Source organism: Bombina bombina, chromosome 6, assembly GCF_027579735.1.
Source record: "Bombina bombina isolate aBomBom1 chromosome 6, aBomBom1.pri, whole genome shotgun sequence".
Classification (NCBI taxonomy): domain Eukaryota; kingdom Metazoa; phylum Chordata; class Amphibia; order Anura; family Bombinatoridae; genus Bombina; species Bombina bombina.
Window position 1 is genome coordinate 1,070,434,991 of NC_069504.1, and position 24,617 is coordinate 1,070,459,607.

At 43.1% G+C, this 24,617-nt stretch overlaps 1 protein-coding gene across 1 annotated transcript in view; it reads left to right on the plus strand.

The window, feature by feature from the left end:
• Window positions 1–24,617, plus strand: part of LOC128664194 (aldo-keto reductase family 1 member B1) — a 273,590-nt gene that overhangs the window by 59,990 nt on the left and 188,983 nt on the right. Inside the window, exons 3-4 of the mRNA XM_053718958.1 lie at window positions 5,226–5,342; window positions 5,884–5,961. Coding sequence (XP_053574933.1) covers window positions 5,226–5,342; window positions 5,884–5,961 — 195 coding nt within the window. The remainder of the gene's footprint in view (window positions 1–5,225; window positions 5,343–5,883; window positions 5,962–24,617) is intronic.

A 24,617-nucleotide genomic window follows, 5' to 3' on the forward strand; every position in this document is an offset into this window, starting at 1 on the left:
TGTTCTGTATGTGAGGAAGCCAAGGTTCCTTCTCATTTAAATAGATGTGATTTATGTGACACAAAATTTAGAGAAAATGATGCCCAAGATGATTCCTCAAGTGAGGGGAGTAAGCATGGTACTGCATCATCCCCTCCTTCGTCTACGCCAGTCTTGCCCACACAGGAGGCCCCTAGTACATCTAGTGCGCCAATACTCCTTACTATGCAACAATTAACGGCTGTAATGGATAATTCTATCAAAAACATTTTAGCCAAAATGCCCACTTATCAGCGAAAGCGCGACTGCTCTGTTTTAGAAAATACTGAAGAGCATGAGGATGCTGATGATAATGGTTCTGAAATGCCCCTACACCAGTCTGAGGGGGCCAGGGAGGTTTTGTCTGAGGGAGAAATTTCAGATTCAGGGAAAATTTCTCAACAAGCTGAACCTGATGTGATTACATTCAAATTTAAATTGGAACATCTCCGCGCTCTGCTTAAGGAGGTGTTATCTACTCTGGATGATTGTGAGAATTTGGTCATTCCAGAGAAATTATGTAAGATGGACAAGTTCCTAGAGGTCCCAGGGCCCCCCGAAGCTTTTCCTATACCCAAGCGGGTGGCGGACATTGTAAACAAAGAATGGGAAAGGCCCGGCATACCTTTTGTCCCTCCCCCTATATTTAAGAAATTGTTTCCTATGGTCGACCCCAGATAGGACTTATGGCAGACAGTCCCCAAGGTCGAGGGGGCGGTTTCTACTCTAAACAAACGCACTACTATCCCTATAGAAGATAGTTGTGCTTTCAAAGATCCTATGGATAAGAAATTAGAGGGTTTGCTTAAAAAGATGTTTGTTCAGCAAGGTTACCTTCTACAACCAATTTCATGCATTGTTCCTGTCACTACAGCAGCGTGTTTCTGGTTCGATGAACTAGAAAAGTCGCTCAATAAAGATTCTTCTTATGAGGAGATTATGGACAGAATTCATGCTCTCAAATTGGCTAACTCTTTTACTTTAGACGCCACTTTGCAATTGGCTAGATTAGCGGCGAAAAATTCAGGGTTTGCTATTGTGGCGCGCAGAGCGCTTTGGCTAAAATCTTGGTCAGCGGATGCGTCTTCCAAGAACAAATTGCTTAACATACCTTTCAAGGGGAAAACGCTGTTTGGCCCTGACTTGAAAGAGATTATTTCTGATATCACTGGGGGTAAGGGCCATGCCCTTCCTCAGGATAGGTCTTTCAAGGCTAAAAATAAACCAAATTTTCGTCCCTTTCGCAGAAACGGACCAGCCCCAAGTGCTACATCCTCTAAGCAAGAGGGTAATACTTCTCAAACCAAGCCAGCCTGGAGGCCAATGCAAGGCTGGAACAAAGGTAAGCAGGCCAAGAAACCTGCCACTGCTACCAAGACAGCATGAGATGTTGGCCCCCGATCCGGGACCGGATCTGGTGGGGGGCAGACTTTCTCTCTTCGCTCAGGCTTGGGCAAGAGATGTTCTGGATCCTTGGGCGCTAGAAATAGTCTCCCAAGGTTATCTTCTGGAATTCAAGGAGCTTCCTCCAAGGGGGAGGTTCCACAGGTCTCAATTGTCTTCAGACCACATAAAAAGACAGGCATTCTTACATTGTGTAGAAGACCTGTTAAAAATGGGAGTGATTCATCCTGTTCCATTAGGAGAACAAGGGATGGGATTCTACTCCAATCTGTTCATAGTTCCCAAAAAAGAGGGAACATTCAGACCAATCTTAGATCTCAAGATCCTAAACAAGTTTCTCAAGGTTCCATCGTTCAAAATGGAAACCATTCGGACAATTCTTCCTTCCATCCAGGAAGGTCAATTCATGACCACGGTGGATTTAAAGGATGCGTATCTACATATTCCTATCCACAAGGAACATCATCGGTTCCTAAGGTTCACCTTTCTGGACAAGCATTACCAGTTTGTGGCACTTCCATTCGGATTAGCCACTACTCCAAGAATTTTCACAAAGGTACTAGGGTCCCTTCTAGCGGTGTTACGACCAAGGGGCATTGCAGTAGTACCTTACTTGGACGACATACTGATTCGAGCGTCGTCCCTACCACAAGCAAAGGCTCATACGGACATTGTCCTGGCCTTTCTCAGATCTCACGGGTGGAAAGTGAACGTAGTAAAAAGTTCTCTATCTCCGTCAACAAGAGTTCCCTTCTTGGGAACAATAATAGACTCCTTAGAAATGAGGATTTTTCTGACAGAGGCCAGAAAATCAAAACTTCTAAGCTCTTGTCAAGTACTTCATTCTGTTCTTCTTCCTTCCATAGCACAGTGCATGGAAGTAATAGGTTTGATGGTCGCGGCAATGGACATAGTTCCTTTTGCGCGAATTCATCTGAGACCATTACAACTGTGCATGCTCAGTCAGTGGAATGGGGATTATACAGACTTGTCTCCGACGATACAAGTAGATCAGAGGACCAGAGATTCACTCCGTTGGTGGCTAACCCTGGACAACCTGTCACAGGGGATGAGCTTCCGCAGACCAGAGTGGGTCATTGTCACGACCGACGCCAGTCTGGTAGGCTGGGGCGCGGTCTGGGAACCCCTGAAAGCTCAGGGTCTTTGGTCTCGGGAAGAATCTCTTCTCCCGATAAACATTCTGGAACTGAGAGCGATATTCAATGCTCTCAAGGCTTGGCCTCAGCTAGCAAAGGCCAAATTCGTACGGTTTCAATCAGACAACATGACGACTGTTGCGTATATCAACCATCAGGGGGGAACAAGGAGTTCCCTGGCGATGGAAGAAGTGACCAAAATCATTCAATGGGCGGAGACTCACTCCTGCCACTTGTCTGCAATCCTCATCCCAGGCGTGGAAAATTGGGAAGCGGATTTTCTGAGTCGTCAGACATTTCATCCGGGGGAGTGGGAACTCCATCCGGAAATCTTTGCCCAAATAACTCAATTGTGGGGCATTCCAGACATGGATCTGATGGCCTCTCGTCAGAACTTCAAGGTTCCTTGCTACGGGTCCAGATCCAGGGATCCCAAGGCGACTCTAGTAGATGCACTAGTAGCACCTTGGACCTTCAACCTAGCTTATGTATTCCCACCGTTTCCTCTCATCCCCAGGCTGGTAGCCAGGATCAATCAGGAGAGGGCATCGGTGATCTTGATAGCTCCTGCGTGGCCACGCAGGACTTGGTATGCAGACCTGGTGAATATGTCATCGGCTCCACCATGGAAGCTACCTTTGAGACAGGACCTTCTTGTTCAAGGTCCGTTCGAACATCCGAATCTGGTTTCACTCCAACTGACTGCTTGGAGATTGAACGCTTGATTTTATCAAAGCGAGGGTTCTCAGATTCTGTCATTGATACTCTTGTTCAGGCCAGAAAGCCTGTAACTAGAAAAATCTACCATAAAATATGGAAAAAATATATCTGTTGGTGTGAATCTAAAGGATTACCATGGAACAAGATAAAAATTCCTAAGATTCTATCCTTTCTTCAAGAAGGTTTGGAGAAAGGATTATCTGCAAGTTCTTTGAAGGGACAGATTTCTGCTTTATCTGTTTTACTTCACAAAAAGCTGGCGGCTGTGCCAGATGTTCAGGCTTTTGTTCAGGCTCTGGTTAGAATCAAGCCTGTTTACAAACCTTTGACTCCTCCTTGGAGTCTCAATTTAGTTCTTTCAGTTCTTCAGGGGGTTCCGTTTGAGCCCCTACATTCCGTTGATATCAAGTTATTATCTTGGAAAGTTTTGTTTTTGGTTGCAATTTCTTCTGCTAGAAGAGTTTCAGAGTTATCTGCTCTGCAGTGTTCTCCTCCTTATCTGGTGTTCCATGCAGATAAGGTGGTTTTGCGTACTAAACCTGGTTTTCTTCCGAAAGTTGTTTCTAACAAAAACATTAACCAGGAGATAGTCGTGCCTTCTTTGTGTCCGAATCCAGTTTCAAAGAAGGAACGTTTGTTGCACAATTTGGATGTAGTTCGTGCTCTAAAATTCTATTTAGATGCTACAAAGGATTTCAGACAAACATCTTCCTTGTTTGTTGTTTATTCTGGTAAAAGGAGAGGTCAAAAAGCAACTTCTACCTCTCTATCTTTTTGGCTTAAAAGCATCATCAGATTGGCTTATGAGACTGCCGGACGGCAGCCTCCTGAAAGAATCACAGCTCATTCCACTAGGGCCGTGGCTTCCACATGGGCCTTTAAGAACGAGGCTTCTGTTGATCAGATATGTAAGGCAGCGACTTGGTCTTCACTGCACACTTTTACCAAATTTTACAAATTTGATACTTTTGCTTCTTCTGAGGCTATTTTTGGGAGAAAGGTTTTGCAAACCGTGGTGCCTTCCATCTAGGTGACCTGATTTGCTCCCTCCCATCATCCGTGTCCTAAAACTTTGGTATTGGTTCCCACAAGTAAGGATGACGCCGTGGACCGGACACACCTATGTTGGAGAAAACAGAATTTATGTTTACCTGATAAATTGCTTTCTCCAACGGTGTGTCCGGTCCACGGCCCGCCCTGGTTTTTTAATCAGGTCTGATGATTTATTTTCTTTAACTACAGTCACCACGGTATCATATGATTTCTCCTATGCAAATATTCCTCCTTTACGTCGGTCGAATGACTGGGGAAGGCGGAGCCTAGGAGGGATCATGTGACCAGCTTTGCTGGGCTCTTTGCCATTTCCTGTTGGGGAAGAGAATATCCCACAAGTAAGGATGACGCCGTGGACCGGACACACCGTTGGAGAAAGCAATTTATCAGGTAAACATAAATTCTGTTTTTTTTTTTTTTTTATTCTTCAAAAAAAATGAGCGCGTCATTTTTTTAAATTATTATGGCCATTTAAATTAGCTGCCAAACCCATGGTGCTGGCATAGTAGTGAAAAGTAGGTCACCGGTATAGAACGGTAAGTATCCCATGGGTATTTGGTTGGGGTGGTTTAGATCATGGAGCCAGTTTAACATTTTTGAGGAAAGCTTGTATTTTCTTTTCCAAGAAATGTAAACCCATTTCTCAACTTCAACATTTTCCACATACATTTTTCTGCTTATTTCCCCCTTTTTAGCTGTGGTAAGTTTTTTTTCCATACAACTTTTTTTTTTTTTTTTTTAACATTTTTATCTACTGGTCTTTTATATATATGTATGTATGTATATAAACAATTGCAAGTTTCATGTCCCTTTAATCTCACTCTGATTAAAGTGTCCTTATTTAATAGCCGTTTGTTCCCCCTTCTTGTTTAGCTGTGGTCAACTTTTCACGAGAAGTCCCTAGTGAGGGAGGCTCTTCAGAAGACTCTCTCTGCACTGAAGCTGGATTATTTGGATCTCTATCTTATGCATTCACCAGCTGGGTTAAAGGTGTGTTCCTTTGTCCACAATTACACCTTTAGTTATGTTCTAGGTTCATGCACAGTTTCCAAGGCAACCAACACTAGGTCTCTGGCTGTAATGCTTGCAGCCTCTTTGAAATATAAGTGGCTGAAGGTTACTAGAACAAGATAAGCTTTATTTAAATTATGCATGAACAAAAGGTTCATATATTAAATGCTTCTCTGTACTGCAGCCCTTTATAGGGAAATTGAAGGAATATTTTGGATTTTATTTATTGCTTTGAATATATTGTTTCCCTTATGTCAAAAGTTTGCTGCTAGCATGCTCACTCTCCAGCATGCTATACAGGGGATTTTAATTTATAGTTTCTCTATCTGGAATAGCATTAGGTGTTATGACTCTTAATGGTTTATGTGCTTTCCGTAAACAAGAATTTGTTGTAATTTATATAAACTGCAAAAAAAAAAAACATCTTTACTACCTTGTGTACCTTTTATATATTATATTTAATTTTTAAATGTACTTTTATAGCATTTTGCCATTTTCAGATTATTTTTGGTTTTTCCAGGCTGGTGACGAGTTATATCCCTTTGATGAGCAAGGCATAGCGATTCCAAGTGATGTACATTTCTTGGATACATGGGAGGTCTGTCTCTGTGCTTACAAATATTGCAATCACACACTACAGATGTGCACACCATATAAAATTATAACATACACTATGCACACACGCTAAACAAAATTTTACAAACCCACTACACGAATACTGCACATTACACATACATTACATAATACAAGCAATACTCTACATACACACACCACACGAATACTGCACATTACACAAACACTACACAAACAATACACACACGCTACATTACACAAATGCTACACACACACCACACAAATACTGCACATTACACAAACTCTACAAAATACAAACACTACATACACAAATACTGCACAATACACACACATGCTACATTACACAAACCATACACCTACGCTACGCTACACACACACCCACCACACAAATACTGCACACTTCACAAACGCTACACCCACCACACATACTGCACATTACACAAACGCTACACACACCACACATACTGCACATTACACACACACCCCACACAAATACTGCACGCTACACAAATACTCCACGCTACACACACCACACAAATAAGGCACATTACACAAATGCTACCCTAAACAGACACACACTACACCTGCATATTACATATGCACACTTTTATATACATTTTCTCTTGTAAGATGTATCGAGTCCACGGATTCATCCTTTACTTGTGGGAATATTCTCCTTCCCAACAGGAAGTGGCAAAGAGAGCACACAGCAGAGCTGTCCATATAGCTCCCCCTCTAGCTCCACCCCCCAGTCATTCTCTTTGCTGGCTCTAAGCAATCGGAAGGGTAAAGTAAATGTGTTGCTAGAATTGTAGTTTTATTTTCTACAAGCAAGAGTTTGTTATTTTAAATGGTACCGGTGTGTACTATTTAATCTCTAGCAGAAGGGAGATGAAGATTTCTGCAGGGAGGAAGATGATTTTAGCATGTTGTAACTAAAATCCATTGCTGTTCCCACACAGGACTGAGGAGTACAGGAGAACTTCAGTTGGGGGGAACGGTTTGCAGGTTAGGCTGCAATAAAGTATGTTCAGTCATTTATTTCTAGACAAGACTGTGATAATGCTAGAAAAGACTGTTAATATCCCCATGAAGGAAGGGTAAGCTATATTCAGAGACTAAGTATGGAATTTCAAGCTTACATAGCAGGGCTAGTTTATGCTGGTTGACACTACTGCAGGGCAAACGGTTTTTATTGAAAAATTTGTTTCTTCTGTTAAGTGTGATCAGTCCACGGGTCATCATTACTTCTGGGATATTAACTCCTCCCCAACAGGAAGTGCAAGAGGATTCACCCAGCAGAGCTGCATATAGCTCCTCCCCTCTACGTCACTCCCAGTCATTCTCTTGCACCCAACGACTAGATAGGAGGTGTGAGAGGGCTATGGTGATTATACTTAGTTTTATATCTTCAATCAAAAGTTTGTTATTTTAAAATAGCACCGGAGTGTGTTATTACCTCTCTGGCAGAGTTTGAAGAAGAATCTACCAGAGTTTTTGCTATGATTTTAGCCGGAGTAGTTAAGATCATATTGCTGTTTCTCGGCCATCTGAGGAGAGGTAAACTTCAGATCAGGGGACAGCGGGCAGATGAATCTGCATAGAGGTATGTAGCAGCTTTTATTTTCTGACAATGGAATTGATGAGAAAATCCTGCCATACCGATATAATGTCATGTATGTATACTTTACACTTCAGTATTCTGGGGAATGGTACTTCACTAGAATTACACTGTAAGAAGTACATTAAGCTGTTTAATAACTAGAAATTATGTTTAACATTTTTGCTGGAATGTAAAATCGTTTTCATTTGCTGAGGTACTGAGTGAATAAATGTTTGGGCACCATTTTCTCCAACATAGGTGTGTCCGGTCCACGGCGTCATCCTTACTTGTGGGATATTCTCTTCCCCAACAGGAAATGGCAAAGAGCCCAGCAAAGCTGGTCACATGATCCCTCCTAGGCTCCGCCTACCCCAGTCATTCTCTTTGCCGTTGTACAGGCAACATCTCCACGGAGATGGCTTAGAGTTTTTTAGTGTTTAACTGTAGTTTTTCATTATTCAATCAAGAGTTTGTTATTTTCAAATAGTGCTGGTACGTACTATTTACTCAGAAACAGAAAAGAGATGAAGAATTCTGTTTGTATGAGGAAAATGATTTTAGCAACCGTAACTAAAATCCATGGCTGTTCCACACAGGACTGTTGAGAGCAATTAACTTCAGTTGGGGGAACAGTTTGCAGTCTCTTGCTGCTTGAGGTATGACACATTCTAACAAGACGATGTAATGCTGGAAGCTGTCATTTTCCCTATGGGATCCGGTAAGCCATGTTTATTAAGATTGTAAATAAGGGCTTCACAAGGGCTTATTTAAACTGTAGACTTTTTTTGGGCTAAATCGATTGATATTAACACTTATTTAGCCTTGAGGAATCATTTATTCTGGGTATTTTGATTTAATAATATCGGCAGGCACTGTTTTAGACACCTTATTCTTCAGGGGCTTTCCCAAAGCATAGGCAGAGTCTCATTTTCGCGCCGGTGTTGCGCACTTGTTTTTGAGAGGCATGGCATGCAGTCGCATGTGAGAGGAGCTCTGATACTTATAAAAGACTTCTGAAGGCGTCATTTGGTATCGTATTCCCCTTTGGGTTTGGTTGGGTCTCAGCAAAGCAGATACCAGGGACTGTAAAGGGGTTTAAAGCTTAAAACGGCTCCGGTTCCGTTATTTTAAGGGTTAAAGCTTCCAAAATTGGTGTGCAATATTTTCAAGGCTTTAAGACGCTGTGGTGAAAATTTGGTGTTCAGTTTAAAATTTAAAATTTAAAGTGACAGTAACGGTTTTATTTTAAAACGTTTTTTGTACTTTCTGATCAAGTTTATGCCTGTTTAACATGTCTGAACTACCAGATAGACTGTGTTCTGAATGTGGGGAAGCCAGAATTCCTATTCATTTAAATAAATGTGATTTATGTGATAATGACAATGATGCCCAAGATGATTCCTCAAGTGAGGGGAGTAAGCATGGTACTGCATCATTCCCTCCTTCGTCTACACGAGTCTTGCCCACTCAGGAGGCCCCTAGTACATCTAGCGCGCCAATACTCCTTACTATGCAACAATTAACGGCTGTAATGGATAATTCTGTCAAAAACATTTTAGCCAAAATGAACCCTTGTCAGCGTAAGCGTGGCTGCTCTGTTTTAGTTACTGAAGAGCATGACGACGCTGATATTAATATCTCTGAAGGGCCCCTAACCCAATCTGAGGGGGCCAGGGAGGTTTTGTCTGAGGGAGAAATTACTGATTTAGGGAACATTTCTCAGCAGGCTGAATCTGATGTGATTACATTTAAATTTAAATTGGAACATCTCCGCATTTTGCTTAAGGAGGTATTATCCACTCTGGATGATTGTGAAAATTTAGTCATCCCAGAGAAACTATGTAAAATGGACAAGTTCCTAGAGGTGCCGGGGCTCCCAGAAGCTTTTCCTATACCCAAGCGGGTGGCGGACATTGTTAATAAAGAATGGGAAAGGCCCGGTATTCCTTTCGTCCCTCCCCCCATATTTAAAAAATTGTTTCCTATGGTCGACCCCAGAAAGGACTTATGGCAGTCAGTCCCCAAGGTCGAGGGAGCGGTTTCTACTTTAAACAAACGCACCACTATTCCCATAGAGGATAGTTGTGCTTTCAAAGATCCTATGGATAAAAAATTAGAAGGTTTGCTTAAAAAGATGTTTGTTCAGCAGGGTTACCTTCTACAACCCATTTCATGCATTGTCCCTGTCACTACAGCCGCATATTTCTGGTTTGATGAACTGCTTAAGGTGCTCGATAGTGACTCTCCTCCTTATGAGGAGATTATGGACAGAATCAATGCTCTCAAATTGGCTAATTCTTTCACTCTAGACGCCTCTTTGCAATTGGCTAAGTTAGCGGCTAAGAACTCTGGGTTTGCTATTGTGGCGCGCAGAGCGCTTTGGTTGAAATCTTGGTCGGCTGATGCGTCTTCCAAGAACAAGCTACTAAACATTCCTTTCAAGGGGAAAACGCTGTTTGGTCCTGACTTGAAAGAGATTATCTCTGATATCACTGGGGGTAAGGGCCACGCCCTTCCTCAGGATCGGCCCTTCAAGGCAAAAAATAGACCTAATTTTCGTCCCTTTCGTAAAAACGGACCAGCCCAAGGTGCTACGTCCTCTAAGCAAGAGGGTAATACTTCTCAGGCCAAGCCAGCTTGGAGACCAATGCAAGGCTGGAACAAGGGAAAGCAGGCCAAGAAACCTGCCACTGCTACCAAGACAGCATGAAATATTGGCCCCCGATCCGGGACCGGATCTGGTGGGGGGCAGACTCTCTCTCTTCGCTCAGGCTTGGGCAAGAGATGTTCTGGATCCTTGGGCGCTAGAAATAGTCTCCCAGGGTTATCTTCTGGAATTCAAGGGACTTCCCCCAAGGGGGAGGTTCCACAAGTCGCAGTTGTCTTCAGACCACAGAAAAAGACAGGCGTTCTTACATTGTGTAGAAGACCTGTTAAAAATGGGAGTGATTCATCCTGTTCCATTAAGAGAACAAGGGATGGGGTTCTACTCCAATCTGTTCATAGTTCCCAAAAAAGAGGGAACGTTCAGACCAATCCTAGATCTCAAGATCTTAAACAAATTTCTCAAGGTTCCATCGTTCAAGATGGAAACCATTCGAACTATCCTTCCTTCCATCCAGGAAGGTCAATTTATGACCACGGTGGATTTAAAGGATGCGTATCTACATATTCCTATCCACAAGGAACATCATCGGTTCCTAAGGTTTGCATTCCTGGACAAACATTACCAGTTCGTGGCGCTTCCTTTCGGATTAGCCACTGCTCCAAGGATTTTCACAAAGGTACTAGGGTCCCTTCTAGCGGTGCTAAGACCAAGGGGCATTGCAGTAGTACCTTACCTGGACGACATTCTGATTCAAGCGTCGTCCCTTCCTCAAGCAAAGGCTCACACGGACATTGTCCTGGCCTTTCTCAGATCTCACGGCTGGAAAGTGAACGTGGAAAAGAGTTCTCTATCCCCGTCAACAAGGGTTCCCTTCTTGGGAACAATTATAGACTCCTTAGAAATGAGGATCTTTCTAACAGAGGCCAGAAAAACAAAGCTTCTGGACTCTTGTCGGATACTTCATTCCGTTCCTCTTCCTTCCATAGCTCAGTGCATGGAAGTGATCGGGTTGATGGTGGCGGCGATGGACATAGTTCCTTTTGCGCGCATTCATCTAAGACCATTACAACTGTGCATGCTCAGTCAGTGGAATGGGGACTATACAGACTTGTCTCCGAAGATACAAGTAAATCAGAGGACCAGAGACTCACTCCGTTGGTGGCTGTCCCTGGACAATCTGTCTCAAGGGATGATGTTCCACAGACCAGAGTGGGTCATTGTCACGACCGACGCCAGTCTGATAGGCTGGGGCGCGGTCTGGGGATCCCTGAAAGCTCAGGGTCTTTGGTCTCGGGAAGAATCTCTTCTACCGATAAATATTCTGGAACTGAGAGCGATATTCAATGCGCTCCAGGCCTGGCCCCAGCTTGCGAGGACCAGGTTCATACGGTTTCAATCAGACAACATGACGACTGTTGCGTACATCAACCATCAGGGGGGAACAAGGAGTTCCCTAGCGATGGAAGAAGTAACCAAAATTATTCTTTGGGCGGAGTCTCACTCCTGCCACCTGTCTGCTATCCACATCCCAGGAGTGGAAAATTGGGAAGCGGATTTTCTGAGTCGTCAGACATTGCATCCGGGGGAGTGGGAACTCCATCCGGAAATCTTTGCCCAAGTCACTCACCTGTGGGGCATTCCAGACATGGATCTGATGGCCTCTCGTCAGAACTTCAAAGTTCCTTGCTACGGGGCCAGATCCAGGGATCCCAAGGCGGCTCTAGTGGATGCACTAGTAGCACCTTGGACCTTCAAACTAGCTTATGTGTTCCCGCCATTTCCTCTCATCCCCAGGCTGATAGCCAGGATCAAGCAGGAGAGGGCGTCGGTGATCTTGATAGCTCCTGCGTGGCCACGCAGGACTTGGTATGCAGATCTGGTGAATATGTCATCGGCTCCACCTTGGAAGCTACCTTTGAGACGAGACCTTCTTGTTCAGGGTCCGTTCGAACATCCGAATCTGGTTTCACTCCAGCTGACTGCTTGGAGATTGAACGCTTGATTTTATCGAAGCGAGGATTCTCAGATTCTGTGATCGATACTCTTGTTCAGGCCAGAAAGCCTGTGACTAGAAAGATTTACCACAAAATTTGGAAAAAATATATCTGTTGGTGTGAATCTAAAGGATTCCCTTGGGACAAGGTTAAGATTCCTAGGATTCTATCCTTCCTTCAAGAAGGATTGGAAAAAGGATTATCTGCAAGTTCCCTGAAGGGACAGATTTCTGCCTTGTCGGTATTACTTCACAAAAAGCTGGCAGCTGTGCCAGATGTTCAAGCCTTTGTTCAGGCTCTGGTTAGAATCAAGCCTGTTTACAAACCTTTGACTCCTCCTTGGAGTCTCAATTTAGTTCTTTCAGTTCTTCAGGGGGTTCCGTTTGAACCCTTACATTCCGTTGATATTAAGTTATTATCTTGGAAAGTTTTGTTTTTAGTTGCGATTTCTTCTGCTAGAAGAGTCTCAGAATTATCTGCTCTGCAGTGTTCTCCTCCTTATCTGGTGTTCCATGCAGATAAGGTGGTTTTACGTACTAAACCTGGTTTTCTTCCAAAAGTTGTTTCTAACAAAAACATTAACCAGGAGATTATCGTACCTTCTCTGTGTCCAAAACCAGTTTCAAAGAAGGAACGTTTGTTGCACAATTTGGATGTTGTTCGCGCTCTAAAATTCTATTTAGATGCTACAAAGGATTTTAGACAAACATCTTCCTTGTTTGTTGTTTATTCAGGTAAAAGGAGAGGTCAAAAAGCAACTTCTACCTCTCTCTCTTTTTGGATTAAAAGCATCATCAGATTGGCTTACGAGACTGCCGGACGGCAGCCTCCCGAAAGAATCACAGCTCATTCCACTAGGGCTGTGGCTTCCACATGGGCCTTCAAGAACGAGGCTTCTGTTGATCAGATATGTAGGGCAGCGACTTGGTCTTCACTGCACACTTTTACCAAATTTTACAAGTTTGATACTTTTGCTTCTTCTGAGGCTATTTTTGGGAGAAAGGTTTTGCAAGCCGTGGTGCCTTCCATTTAGGTGACCTGATTTGCTCCCTCCCTTCATCCGTGTCCTAAAGCTTTGGTATTGGTTCCCACAAGTAAGGATGACGCCGTGGACCGGACACACCTATGTTGGAGAAAACAGAATTTATGTTTACCTGATAAATTTCTTTCTCCAACGGTGTGTCCGGTCCACGGCCCGCCCTGGTTTTTTTAATCAGGTCTGATATTTTATTTTCTTTAACTACAGTCACCACGGTACCATATGGTTTCTCCTATGCAAATATTCCTCCTTAACGTCGGTCGAATGACTGGGGTAGGCGGAGCCTAGGAGGGATCATGTGACCAGCTTTGCTGGGCTCTTTGCCATTTCCTGTTGGGGAAGAGAATATCCCACAAGTAAGGATGACGCCGTGGACCGGACACACCGTTGGAGAAAGAAATTTATCAGGTAAACATAAATTCTGTTTTTCCACTTGGCAGTTGCTTAATCTTTTTCTGACAGTTTCTGTTCTCTCTCACTGCTGTGTGTGAGGGGGAAGGGCCGTTTTTTTGGCGCCTTTTCTATGCATCAGTTATTTCAGTCAGCAGCTCATTGTATTTCCTGCATGATCCAGTTCATCTCTACAGAACTCAGGGGTCTTCAAACTTATTTTGACGGAGGTAATTTCTCTCAGCAGAGCTGTGAGAATTATAGTTGACTGTGATAAAAAACGTTTATTCTGTAATTGTTTCCTGCTTTCAGAATTTGTTATCTTTGCTATTGGGATTAAACCTTTGCTAAAGTTGTGTTGTTTACAAGGATTGAGGCTATAACTGTTTCAATTTATTAATTTTCAACTGTCATAGATTTTCTGTGCTTCTTAAAGGCACAGTACGTTTTTAATATTATTCTAATTGAATTGTATTCTAAGTTGCAAGTTTATTTGCTAGTGTGTTAAACATGTCTGATTCAGAGGAAGATACCTGTGTCATTTGTTGCAATGCCAAAGTGGAGCCCAATAGAAATTTATGTACTAACTGTATTGATGCTACTTTAAATAAAAGTCAATCTGTACAAATTGAACAAATTTCACCAAACAACGAGGGGAGAGTTATGCCGACTAACTCGCCTCACGTGCCAGTACCTGCATCTCCCGCTCGGGAGGTGCGTGATATTGTAGCGCCGAGTACATCTGGCCGGCCATTACAAATCACATTACAGGATATGGCTTCTGTTATGACTGAAGTTTTGGCTAAATTACCAGAACTAAGAGGTAAGCGTGATCACTCTGGGGTGAGAACAGAGTGCGCTGATAATATTAGGGCCATGTCAGATACTGCGTCACAGGTTGCAGAACATGAGGACGGAGAACTTCATTCTGTGGGTGACGGTTCTGATCCAAACAGACTGGATTCAGATATTTCAAATTTTAAATTTAAACTGGAAAACCTCCGTGTATTACTAGGGGAGGTGTTAGCGGCTCTGAATGATTGTAACACAGTTGCAATACCAGAGAAAATGTGTAGGTTGGATAAATATTTTGCGGTACCGACGAGTACTGAGGTTTTTCCTATACCTAAGAGAATTACTGAAATTGTTTCTAAGGAGTGGGATAGACCCGGTGTGCCGTTCTCACCCCCTCCGATATTTAGAAAAATGTTTCCAATAGACGCCACCACACGGGACTTATGGCAAGCGGTCCCTAAGGTAGAGGGAGCAGTTTCTACTTTAGCTAAGCGTACCACTATCCCGGTGGAGGATAGCTGTGCTTTTTCAGATCCAATGGATAAAAAATTAGAGGGTTACCTTAAGAAAATGTTTGTTCAACAAGGTTTTATATTGCAACCCCTTGCATGCATTGCGCCGATCACGGCTGCAGCGGCGTTCTGGATTGAGTCTCTGGAAGAGAACATTAGTTCAGCTACTCTGGACGACATTACGGACAGGCTTAGAGTCCTTAAACTAGCTAATTCATTCATTTCGGAGGCCGTAGTACATCTAACTAAACTTACGGCGAAGAATTCAGGATTCGCCATTCAGGCACGCAGGGCGCTGTGGCTAAAATCCTGGTCAGCTGATGTTACTTCTAAGTCTAAATTGCTTAATATACCTTTCAAAGGGCAGACCTTATTCGGGCCCGGGTTGAAAGAGATTATCGCTGACATTACAGGAGGTAAAGGCCATGCCCTGCCTCAGGACAAAGCCGAAACTAAGACTAGACAGTCTAATTTTCGTTCCTTTCGTAATTTCAAAGCAGGAGCAGCATCAACTTCCTCTGCACCAAAACAGGAAGGAGCTGTTGCTCGCTACAGACAAGGCTGGAAACCTAACCAGTCCTGGAACAAGGGCAAGCAGACCAGGAAACCTACTGCTGCCCCTAAAACGGCATGAATTGAGGGCCCCCGATCCGGGATCGGATCTAGTGGGGGGCAGGCTTTCTCTCTTCGCCCAGGCTTGGGCAAGAGATGTCCAGGATCCCTTAGCGCTAGAAATAATATCTCAGGGATACCTTCTGGACTTCAAATACTCTCCTCCAAGAGAGAGATTTCATCTGTCAAGGTTGTCAACAATCCAGACAAAGAAAGAGGCGTTTCTACGCTGCGTACAAGAGCTCTTGTTAATGGGAGTAATCCACCCAGTTCCACGATCGGAACAGGGACAGGGGTTTTACTCAAATCTGTTTGTGGTTCCCAAAAAAGAGGGAACTTTCAGACCAATCCTGGACTTAAAGATCCTAAACAAGTTCCTAAGAGTTCCATCGTTCAAGATGGAGACTATTCGGACAATTTTACCTATGATCCAAGAGGGTCAGTACATGACCTCTGTAGATTTAAAAGATGCTTACCTTCACAAACCGATTCACAAAGATCATTACCGGTACCTAAGGTTTGCCTTCCTAGACAGGCATTACCAGTTTGTAGCTCTTCCATTCGGATTGGCTACAGCTCCAAGAATCTTCACAAAGGTTCTGGGTGCTCTTCTGGCGGTACTAAGACCGCGGGGAATCTCGGTAGCTCCATACCTAGACGACATTCTGATTCAAGCTTCAAGCTTTCAAACTGCCAAGTCTCATGCAGAGTTAGTACTGGCATTTCTAAGGTCACATGGATGGAAGGTGAACGAAAAGAAAAGTTCACTCGTTCCACTCACAAGAGTTCCCTTCCTGGGGACTCTTATAGATTCTGTAAAAATGAAGATTTACCTGACAGAGGACAGGTTAACAAGACTTCAAAGTGCTTGCCGCACCCTTCATTCCATTCAACACCCGTCAGTGGCTCAATGCATGGAGGTAATCGGCTTAATGGTAGCGGCAATGGACATAGTAGAGTCTCCTGCCAATAAACATTCCTTCTCTGGATCAAGAGACCAGAAATTCTCTTCTTTGGTGGCTTTCTCGGCCACATCTGTCCAGGGGGATGCCATTCAGCAGACCAGACTGGACATTTGTAACAACAGACGCCAGCCTTCTAGGTTGGGGTGCCGTCTGGAATTCTCTGAAGGCTCAGGGACAATGGAGTCAGGAGGAGAGTCTCCTGCCAATAAACATTCTGGAATTGAGAGCAGTTCTCAATGCCCTCCTGGCTTGGCCCCAGTTGACAACGCGGAGTTTCATCAGGTTTCAGTCGGACAACATCACGACTGTAGCTTACATCAACCATCAGGGAGGGACACGAAGCTCCCTAGCTATGATGGAAGTATCAAAGATAATTCGCTGGGCAGAGTCTCACTCTTGCCACCTGTCAGCAATCCACATCCCGGGAGTGGAGAACTGGGAGGCGGATTTCTTAAGTCGTCAGACTTTTCATCCGGGGGAGTGGGAACTTCATCCGGAGGTCTTTGCCCAAATACTTCGACGTTGGGGCAAACCAGAGATAGATCTCATGGAGTCTCGACAGAACGCCAAGCTTCCTCGTTATGGGTCCAGATCCAGGGATCCAGAAGCAGTCCTGATAGATGCCCTGACAGCACCTTGGGACTTCAGGATGGCTTACGTGTTTCCACCCTTCCCGATGCTTCCTCGATTGATTGCCAGAATCAAACAAGAGAGAGCATCAGTGATTCTAATAGCACCTGCGTGGCCACGCAGGACTTGGTATGCAGATCTGGTGGACATGTCATCCTGTCCACCTTGGTCTCTACCTCTGAAACAGGACCTTCTGATACAGGGTCCCTTCAAACATCAAAGTCTAACTTCTCTGAAGCTGACTGCTTGGAAATTGAACACTTGATTTTATCAAGACGTGGGTTTTCTGAGTCAGTTATTGATACCTTAATACAGGCTAGGAAACCTGTTACCAGAAAGATTTACCATAAGATATGGCGTAAATACCTATATTGGTGTGAATCCAAAGGTTACTCTTGGAGTAAGGTTAGGATTCCTAGGATATTGTCTTTTCTACAAGAAGGTTTAGAAAAGGGTTTATCCGCTAGTTCATTAAAGGGACAGATCTCAGCTCTGTCCATTCTGTTACACAAACGTCTGTCAGAAGTTCCTGACGTCCAGGCTTTTTGTCAGGCTTTGGCCAGGATTAAGCCTGTGTTTAAAACGGTTGCTCCACCATGGAGTTTAAACCTTGTTCTTAATGTTTTACAGGGCGTTCCGTTTGAACCCCTTCATTCCATTGATATAAAGTTGTTTTCTTGGAAAGTTCTATTTTTAATGGCTATTTCCTCGGCTCGAAGAGTCTCTGAGTTATCAGCCTTACATTGTGATTCTCCTTATTTGATTTTTCATTCGGATAAGGTAGTTCTGCGTACTAAACCTGGGTTCTTACCTAAGGTAGTTACTAACAGGAATATCAATCAAGAGATTGTTGTTCCTTCTTTATGCCCAAATCCTTCTTCGAAGAAGGAACGTCTACTGCACAACCTGGATGTAGTCCGTGCTCTAAAATTTTACTTACAGGCAACTAAGGAATTTCGACAAACGTCTTCTCTGTTTGTCGTTTACTCTGGGCAGAGGAGAGGTCAAAAAGCTTCTGCTACCTCTCTTTCTTTTTGGCTTCGTAGCATAATTCGTTTAGCTTATGAGACTGCTGGACAGCAGCCTCCTGAAAGGATTACAGCTCATTCCACTAGAGCTGTGGCTTCTACTTGGGCCTTTAAGAATGAGGCCTCTGTTGAACAGATTTGCAAGGCTGCAACTTGGTCTTCGCTTCATACTTTTTCCAAATTTTACAAATTTGACACTTTTGCTTCATCGGAGGCTATTTTTGGGAGAAAGGTTCTTCAGGCAGTGGTTCCTTCTGTATAAAGAGCCTGCCTATCCCTCCCGTCATCCGTGTACTTTTGCTTTGGTATTGGTATCCCAGAAGTAATGATGACCCGTGGACTGATCACACTTAACAGAAGAAAACATAATTTATGCTTACCTGATAAATTCCTTTCTTCTGTAGTGTGATCAGTCCACGGCCCGCCCTGTTTTAAGGCAGGTAAATATTTTTTAATTTATACTCCAGTCACCACTTCACCCTTGGCTTTTCCTTTCTCGTTGGTCCTTGGTCGAATGACTGGGAGTGACGTAGAGGGGAGGAGCTATATGCAGCTCTGCTGGGTGAATCCTCTTGCACTTCCTGTTGGGGAGGAGTTAATATCCCAGAAGTAATGATGACCCGTGGACTGATCACACTACAGAAGAAAGGAATTTATCAGGTAAGCATAAATTATGTTTTTTTGAGACACTTTGAAGGTTCCTTTGGGTTTCTTTCAGGGGTTGTTACCCACATGGCTATTACTAAAACACTTGGGAGTGTTTCTTTAGGCCTCACAAGCACCGGAGTGAGGTGGGAGGGGCCTAATTTCGTGCCTCAGATGCGCAGTTATTTTGACTAGAAGTTCAGGCTGTTTTCACATGGAGGGTCCTGCTGCAGTTTGAGGGCCTATAAGAAGCTTTTTCCCCACAAATCTGGTCCCTAAGGGCAGGTAGGGCCACAGCAGAGCTGTGGCAAGGTGCTGTAGTTTCTTTAACCGTTTTTTTGGCTTACTATCGATCCGGTTTGGGCATTAAGGGGTTAATCGTTTTTATTGCTAGTTGTGCAATCTTACTAAAACTTTAGGTACATACTGTAAAAATTTACAAATGTTTGCTGCATTTTTTTACTGTTTTGCAAAATTGTGTGCCTTTTTTATCTCTTAAAGGCACAGTAATGTTTTTTTCAAAGTGTGTTTTTACTTGATTAAAGTGATTTCCAAGCCTGTTTGTCTTGCTACTAGTCTGTTAAACATGTCCGACACCAAGGAAAATCCTTGTTCAATGTGTTTAGAAGCCATGGTGGAATCCCCTCTCAAAATGTGTCCCACTTGTACTGATATGTCTATACACTTTAAAGACCATATTGTTGCATTTAAAAATGTGGCCCAAGATGATTCTCAGACAGAAGGTAACGAGGTTAGCCCGTCAACCTCTCCCCAAGTGTCACAACCAGTTACGCCCGCTCAAGCGACGCCTAGCACCTCTAGTGCGTCTAACTCTTTTACCTTGCAAGTCTTGGCGGCAGTTATGAATAATACCCTCTCAGTGTTTTTATCTAAACTGCCCGTGTTACCTGCAAAGCGTGATAGCTCTGTTTTAAGAACAGATAATGAACATTCTGACGCTTTAGTAGCCGTATCCGATATACCCTCACAACACTCTGAAGTGGGGGCGAGGGATGTGCTGTCTGAGGGAGAAATTTCCGATTCAGGAAAGTTTTCTCCTCAGACAGATTCAGATACAGTTACTTTTAAATTTTAAACTAGAACACCTCCGCTTATTGCTCAGGGAGGTATTCGTTACTCTGGATCACTGCGACCCTATGGTGGTTCCAGAGAAATTGTGTAAAATGGACAAGTACCTAGAAGTTCCTGTTTACACTGATGTGTTCCCGGTCCCTAAGAAGATTGCGGATATTGTTACGAGGGAGTGGGATAGACCAGGTATTCCCTTCCTTCCCCCTCCTGTTTTTAAGAAGATGTTCCCCATATCTATATTCACACCTTTGCTCAGCACCTGTCACGTATCCAATAATGTCAAAGTCCATATGTGAACCCCATTACTTGTTAGCACTGTGACTCTTGCCCTTTGCCGCTATTCAGTACACACACAACACTGACCAGACTTGTGGATATCACTTACATTCGCCTTTTATTTGCCGAAGTTCATCTCCAGATAAATATAATCACAAGCAAACCAAATGCAACAAAAAGCAATGTTCACCTGTTTTCTGGAGACTCCACTATCGCGGAAAATCCGGCTCTTCCTTTCTCGGCGTTCCTGTGCGTCTCTGTTGCCTTCCGTGTGTGTACACTATGGCGTACCGGGCGTTCCTCCGTCACAGAGTTTGAAGTGGGGCGTGGTGGGAACCGCTACGCTGTGTGTGCTCACAAATGATAGCTCAGATACTCCTTGACCACGAAAATGAAGCACCATCACAGTTATGCGGTTTAAAACAAAGCTTGCATTTATTTCTTGAACAGCAGTTTAGATGTTATCATATTCAGATTAGGTTGGAAAGTGCTGGGACATTCCCAGTGACCCACTGACGCGTTTCGGCTCGCTGGCCGTAATCGTAGTGCGGTCTGGTAGCCTCTTTCGGCTCTTTTTAAATCTATAGGACTTTGCCTATTGGTTAAAACCAAAAACTGGGAATTAACCCATTGCTTTCCAAAATTACTCGTGCAGAAATACTATCCTACTCATCCTTTCTATGTACAGTTTATTTATATCTAACTAATATCTCTATAGCATGATTACAAAATTACACAGTATATAGTAACAATACAGGTTATATTCTTAGACTTATAATTAATATGGATAATTGTCACTTCCTTCCTCAACCAATGTTTAATTGTATCAAGTAAGATATCTATATAACAATACACAGTGCAAATGACAAATGACCAATAAACCCTTGTTTATTCTATTATTAACAATTTTCTTCCTCTATCAAATTATCCCAATACTAGCTTATGTATTATTACTATATGTAAAAAACTATTATTCACATATTATGTGTTGCAATTAATCTACATATAACAATCAATATCAAATTACTTAATTCTTTGATACACAGACTACTGCCAGAAATTTATCAGATCATATTCTGAATACACAGCTATTGAACTCAATAAGAGATTGAGAGAAAGAGGTTACTCACAAAAAGATATAGATCTGGTTAGAAAGGATATAGACGGTCAGGACAGATCATTATTTATGAACTACAGGGAATCATCAAGGAAGCAACATACAAAAGAAGAGAAAATGGTGACTTTTGTAACCCAATATAGTAACCAATATGAGGAAATTTGCCAAATTATTAAAAAGAATCTATCTATGCTAAAAGCTGATGATAGGTTAGAAGAAATAAACCCAAGAAGGTGCAGATTTGCATTTAAAAGGGGATTGTCTATTGGAAACAGGATTGCACCTACACAATTGAAACCTGAGACTCCAAGAAGAAGCTCATGGTTAGAGCATAGAGGAGTTTTTAGGTGTAGCAATTTACATTGCAAGGCCTGTGAAAAATTAGATCCCAGACATCAGTTCAATAGCTGTGTAACAGGAGAGACCTTTGAATTCAAAGGATGTTCGAATTGTAGAGCCACATATTCTATTTATCTCTTAACCTGTACAGAATGTGAAGTACAATACACTGGACTCACTACAAGAGAAGTACGATACAGGATTAGAGAACACCTATCCAATATTAAATTAGGTAAATTAACCACACCACTGGTGCTCCATTTTAAAAATCATCATAACAACAGCAGTAAAACTCTTAAATGGACAATAATGGACAATGTACAAATGGGCTCTAGAGGAGGGGATAGGGAGTCAGTTTTAGCCAAGAGAGAAATATTCTGGATACACAGACTAAAGACCAGATTGCCACAAGGATTAAATTCAGAATATGATCTGATAAATTTCTGGCAGTAGTCTGTGTATCAAAGAATTAAGTAATTTGATATCGCTTGTTATATGTAGATTAATTGCAACACATATGTGAATAATAGTTTTTTACATATAGTAATAATACATAAGCTAGTATTGGGATAATTTGATAGAGGAAGAAAATTGTTAATAATAGAATAAACAAGGGTTTATTGGTCATTTGTCATTTGCACTGTGTATTGTTATACAGATAGCTTACTTGATACAATTAAACATTGGATGAGGAAGGAAGTGACAATTATCCATATTAATTATAAGTCTAAGAATGTAACCTGTATTGTTACTATATACTGTGTAATTTGGTAATCATGCTATAGAGATATTAGTTAGATATAAATAAACTGTACATAGAAAGGATGAGTAGGATAGTATCTCTGCACGAGTAATTTTGGAAAGCAATGGGTTAATTCCCAGTTTTTGGTTTTAACCTATAGGCAAAGCCCTATAGATTTAAAAAGAGCCGAAAGAGGCTGCCAGACCGCACTATGATTACGGCCAGCGAGCCGAAACGCGTCAGTGGGTCACTGGGAATGTCCCAGCACTTTCCAACCTAATCTGAATATGATAACATCTAAACTGCTGTTCAAGAAATAAATGCAAGCTTTGTTTTAAACCGCATAACTGTGATGGTGCTTCATTTTCGTGGTCAAGGGGTTCCCCATATCTAACCCCATGCTGGACTCGTGGCAGACGATCCCTAAAGTGGAGGGGGCTGTTTCTTCACTTTCTAAATGCACAACTATACCAATTGAAGACAGTTGTGCTTTTAAAGACCCTATGGATAAAAAATTAGAGGGTTTACATAAGAAAATTTTTGTTCAACAAGGTTTTCTTCTCCAACCTATTGCGTGCATTTTTCCTGTAACCACTGCAGCTGCTTTCTGGTTCGAGGCGCTGGAAGATGCGCTCCAGATGGAGACCTCATATGAGGAAATTATGGACAGAATTAAGGCTCTTAAGCTGGCTAATTCTTTTATCACAGATGCCGCTTTCCAACTAGCTAAGTTAGCGGCAAATAATTCAGGTTTCGACATTTTGGCGCGCAAGGCGCTGTGGCTAAAGTCCTGGTCGGCCGATGTGTCGTCAAAATCCAAACTATTGAACATCCCTTTCAAAGGAAAGGCCCTTTTCGGGCCTGAATTGAAAGAGATTATCTCAGAAATCACTGGGGGAAAAGGCCATGCTCTCCCCCAGGACAAGTCCTTCAAGACAAAGAACAAACAAAATAATTTTCGTTCCTTTCGGAATTTCAGGAGCGGTCTCGCCTCATCCTCCCCTGCTGCAAAGCAAGAAGGTAACACTTCTCAACCCAGGGCAGCCTGGAAACCTTACCAGGGCTGGAACAAGGGTAAACAGGCCAAGAAGCCTGCAGCTGCCTCAAAGACAGCATGATGGGGTAGCCCCAGATCCGGAACCGGATCTAGTAGGGGGCAGACTCTCTCTCTTCACTCAGGCCTGGGCAAGAGATATACACGATCCCTGGGCCTTAGAGATTATATACCAGGGATATCTTCTAGAATTCAAGGACTCCCCTCCAAGGGGTAGGTTCCACATTTCTCGTCTGTCTTCAGACCAGACAAAGAAAGAGGCATTCTTACGCTGTGTAGAAGACCTAAATACAATGGGAGTGATCCACCCAGTTCCAACTGCGGAACAAGGGCTGGGTTTTTACTCAAACCTGTTTGTGGTTCCAAAGAAAGAAGGAACTTTCAGACCAATCCTGGATCTCAAAATTCTAAACAAATTCCTCAGAGTCCCTTCATTCAAGATGGAGACAATTCGGACAATCTTACCAATGATCCAGGAGGGTCAATATATGACCACCGTGGATTTAAAGGATGCGTATCTGCACATTCCTATCCACAAAGATCACCAGTTTCTCAGGTTCGCCTTTCTGGACAAGCATTACCACTTTGTGGCTCTTCCTTTCGGGTTGGCCACTGCTCCCAGAATTTTCACAAAGGTGCTAGGGTCCCTCCTGGCGGTTCTAAGACCGCGGGGCATAGCAGTGGCGCCTTATCTAGACGACATCTTAATTCAGGCGTCGACTTTCCAAAGAGCCAAGTCTCACACGGAAATCGTATTGGCCTTTCTGAGGTCTCACGGGTGGAAGGTGAACATCAAAAAGAGTTCTCTCTCCCCCGTCACAAGAGTTTCCTTCCTAAGAACTCTGATAGACTCGGTAGATATGAAAATATTTCTGACGGAGGTCAGAAAGTTAAAACTCTTAACCACTTGCCGAGTCCTTCATTCCATTCCTCGGCCGTCTGTAGCTCAGTGCATGGAGACACGGATGCACCTCAGACCACTGCAACTATGTATGCTCAAACAGTGGAATGGGGATTATGCAGATTTGTCTCCTCAAATACAGCTGGACCAGGGGACCAGAGATTCTCTTCTCTGGTGGTTGTCTCAGGATCACCTGTCTCAGGAAATGTGTTTCCGCAGACCAGAGTGGATCATCGTAACGACCGACGCCAGTCTGTTGGGCTGGGGTGCAGTCTGGGACTCCCTGAAAGCTCAGGGCTTATGGTCTTTGGAAGAAGC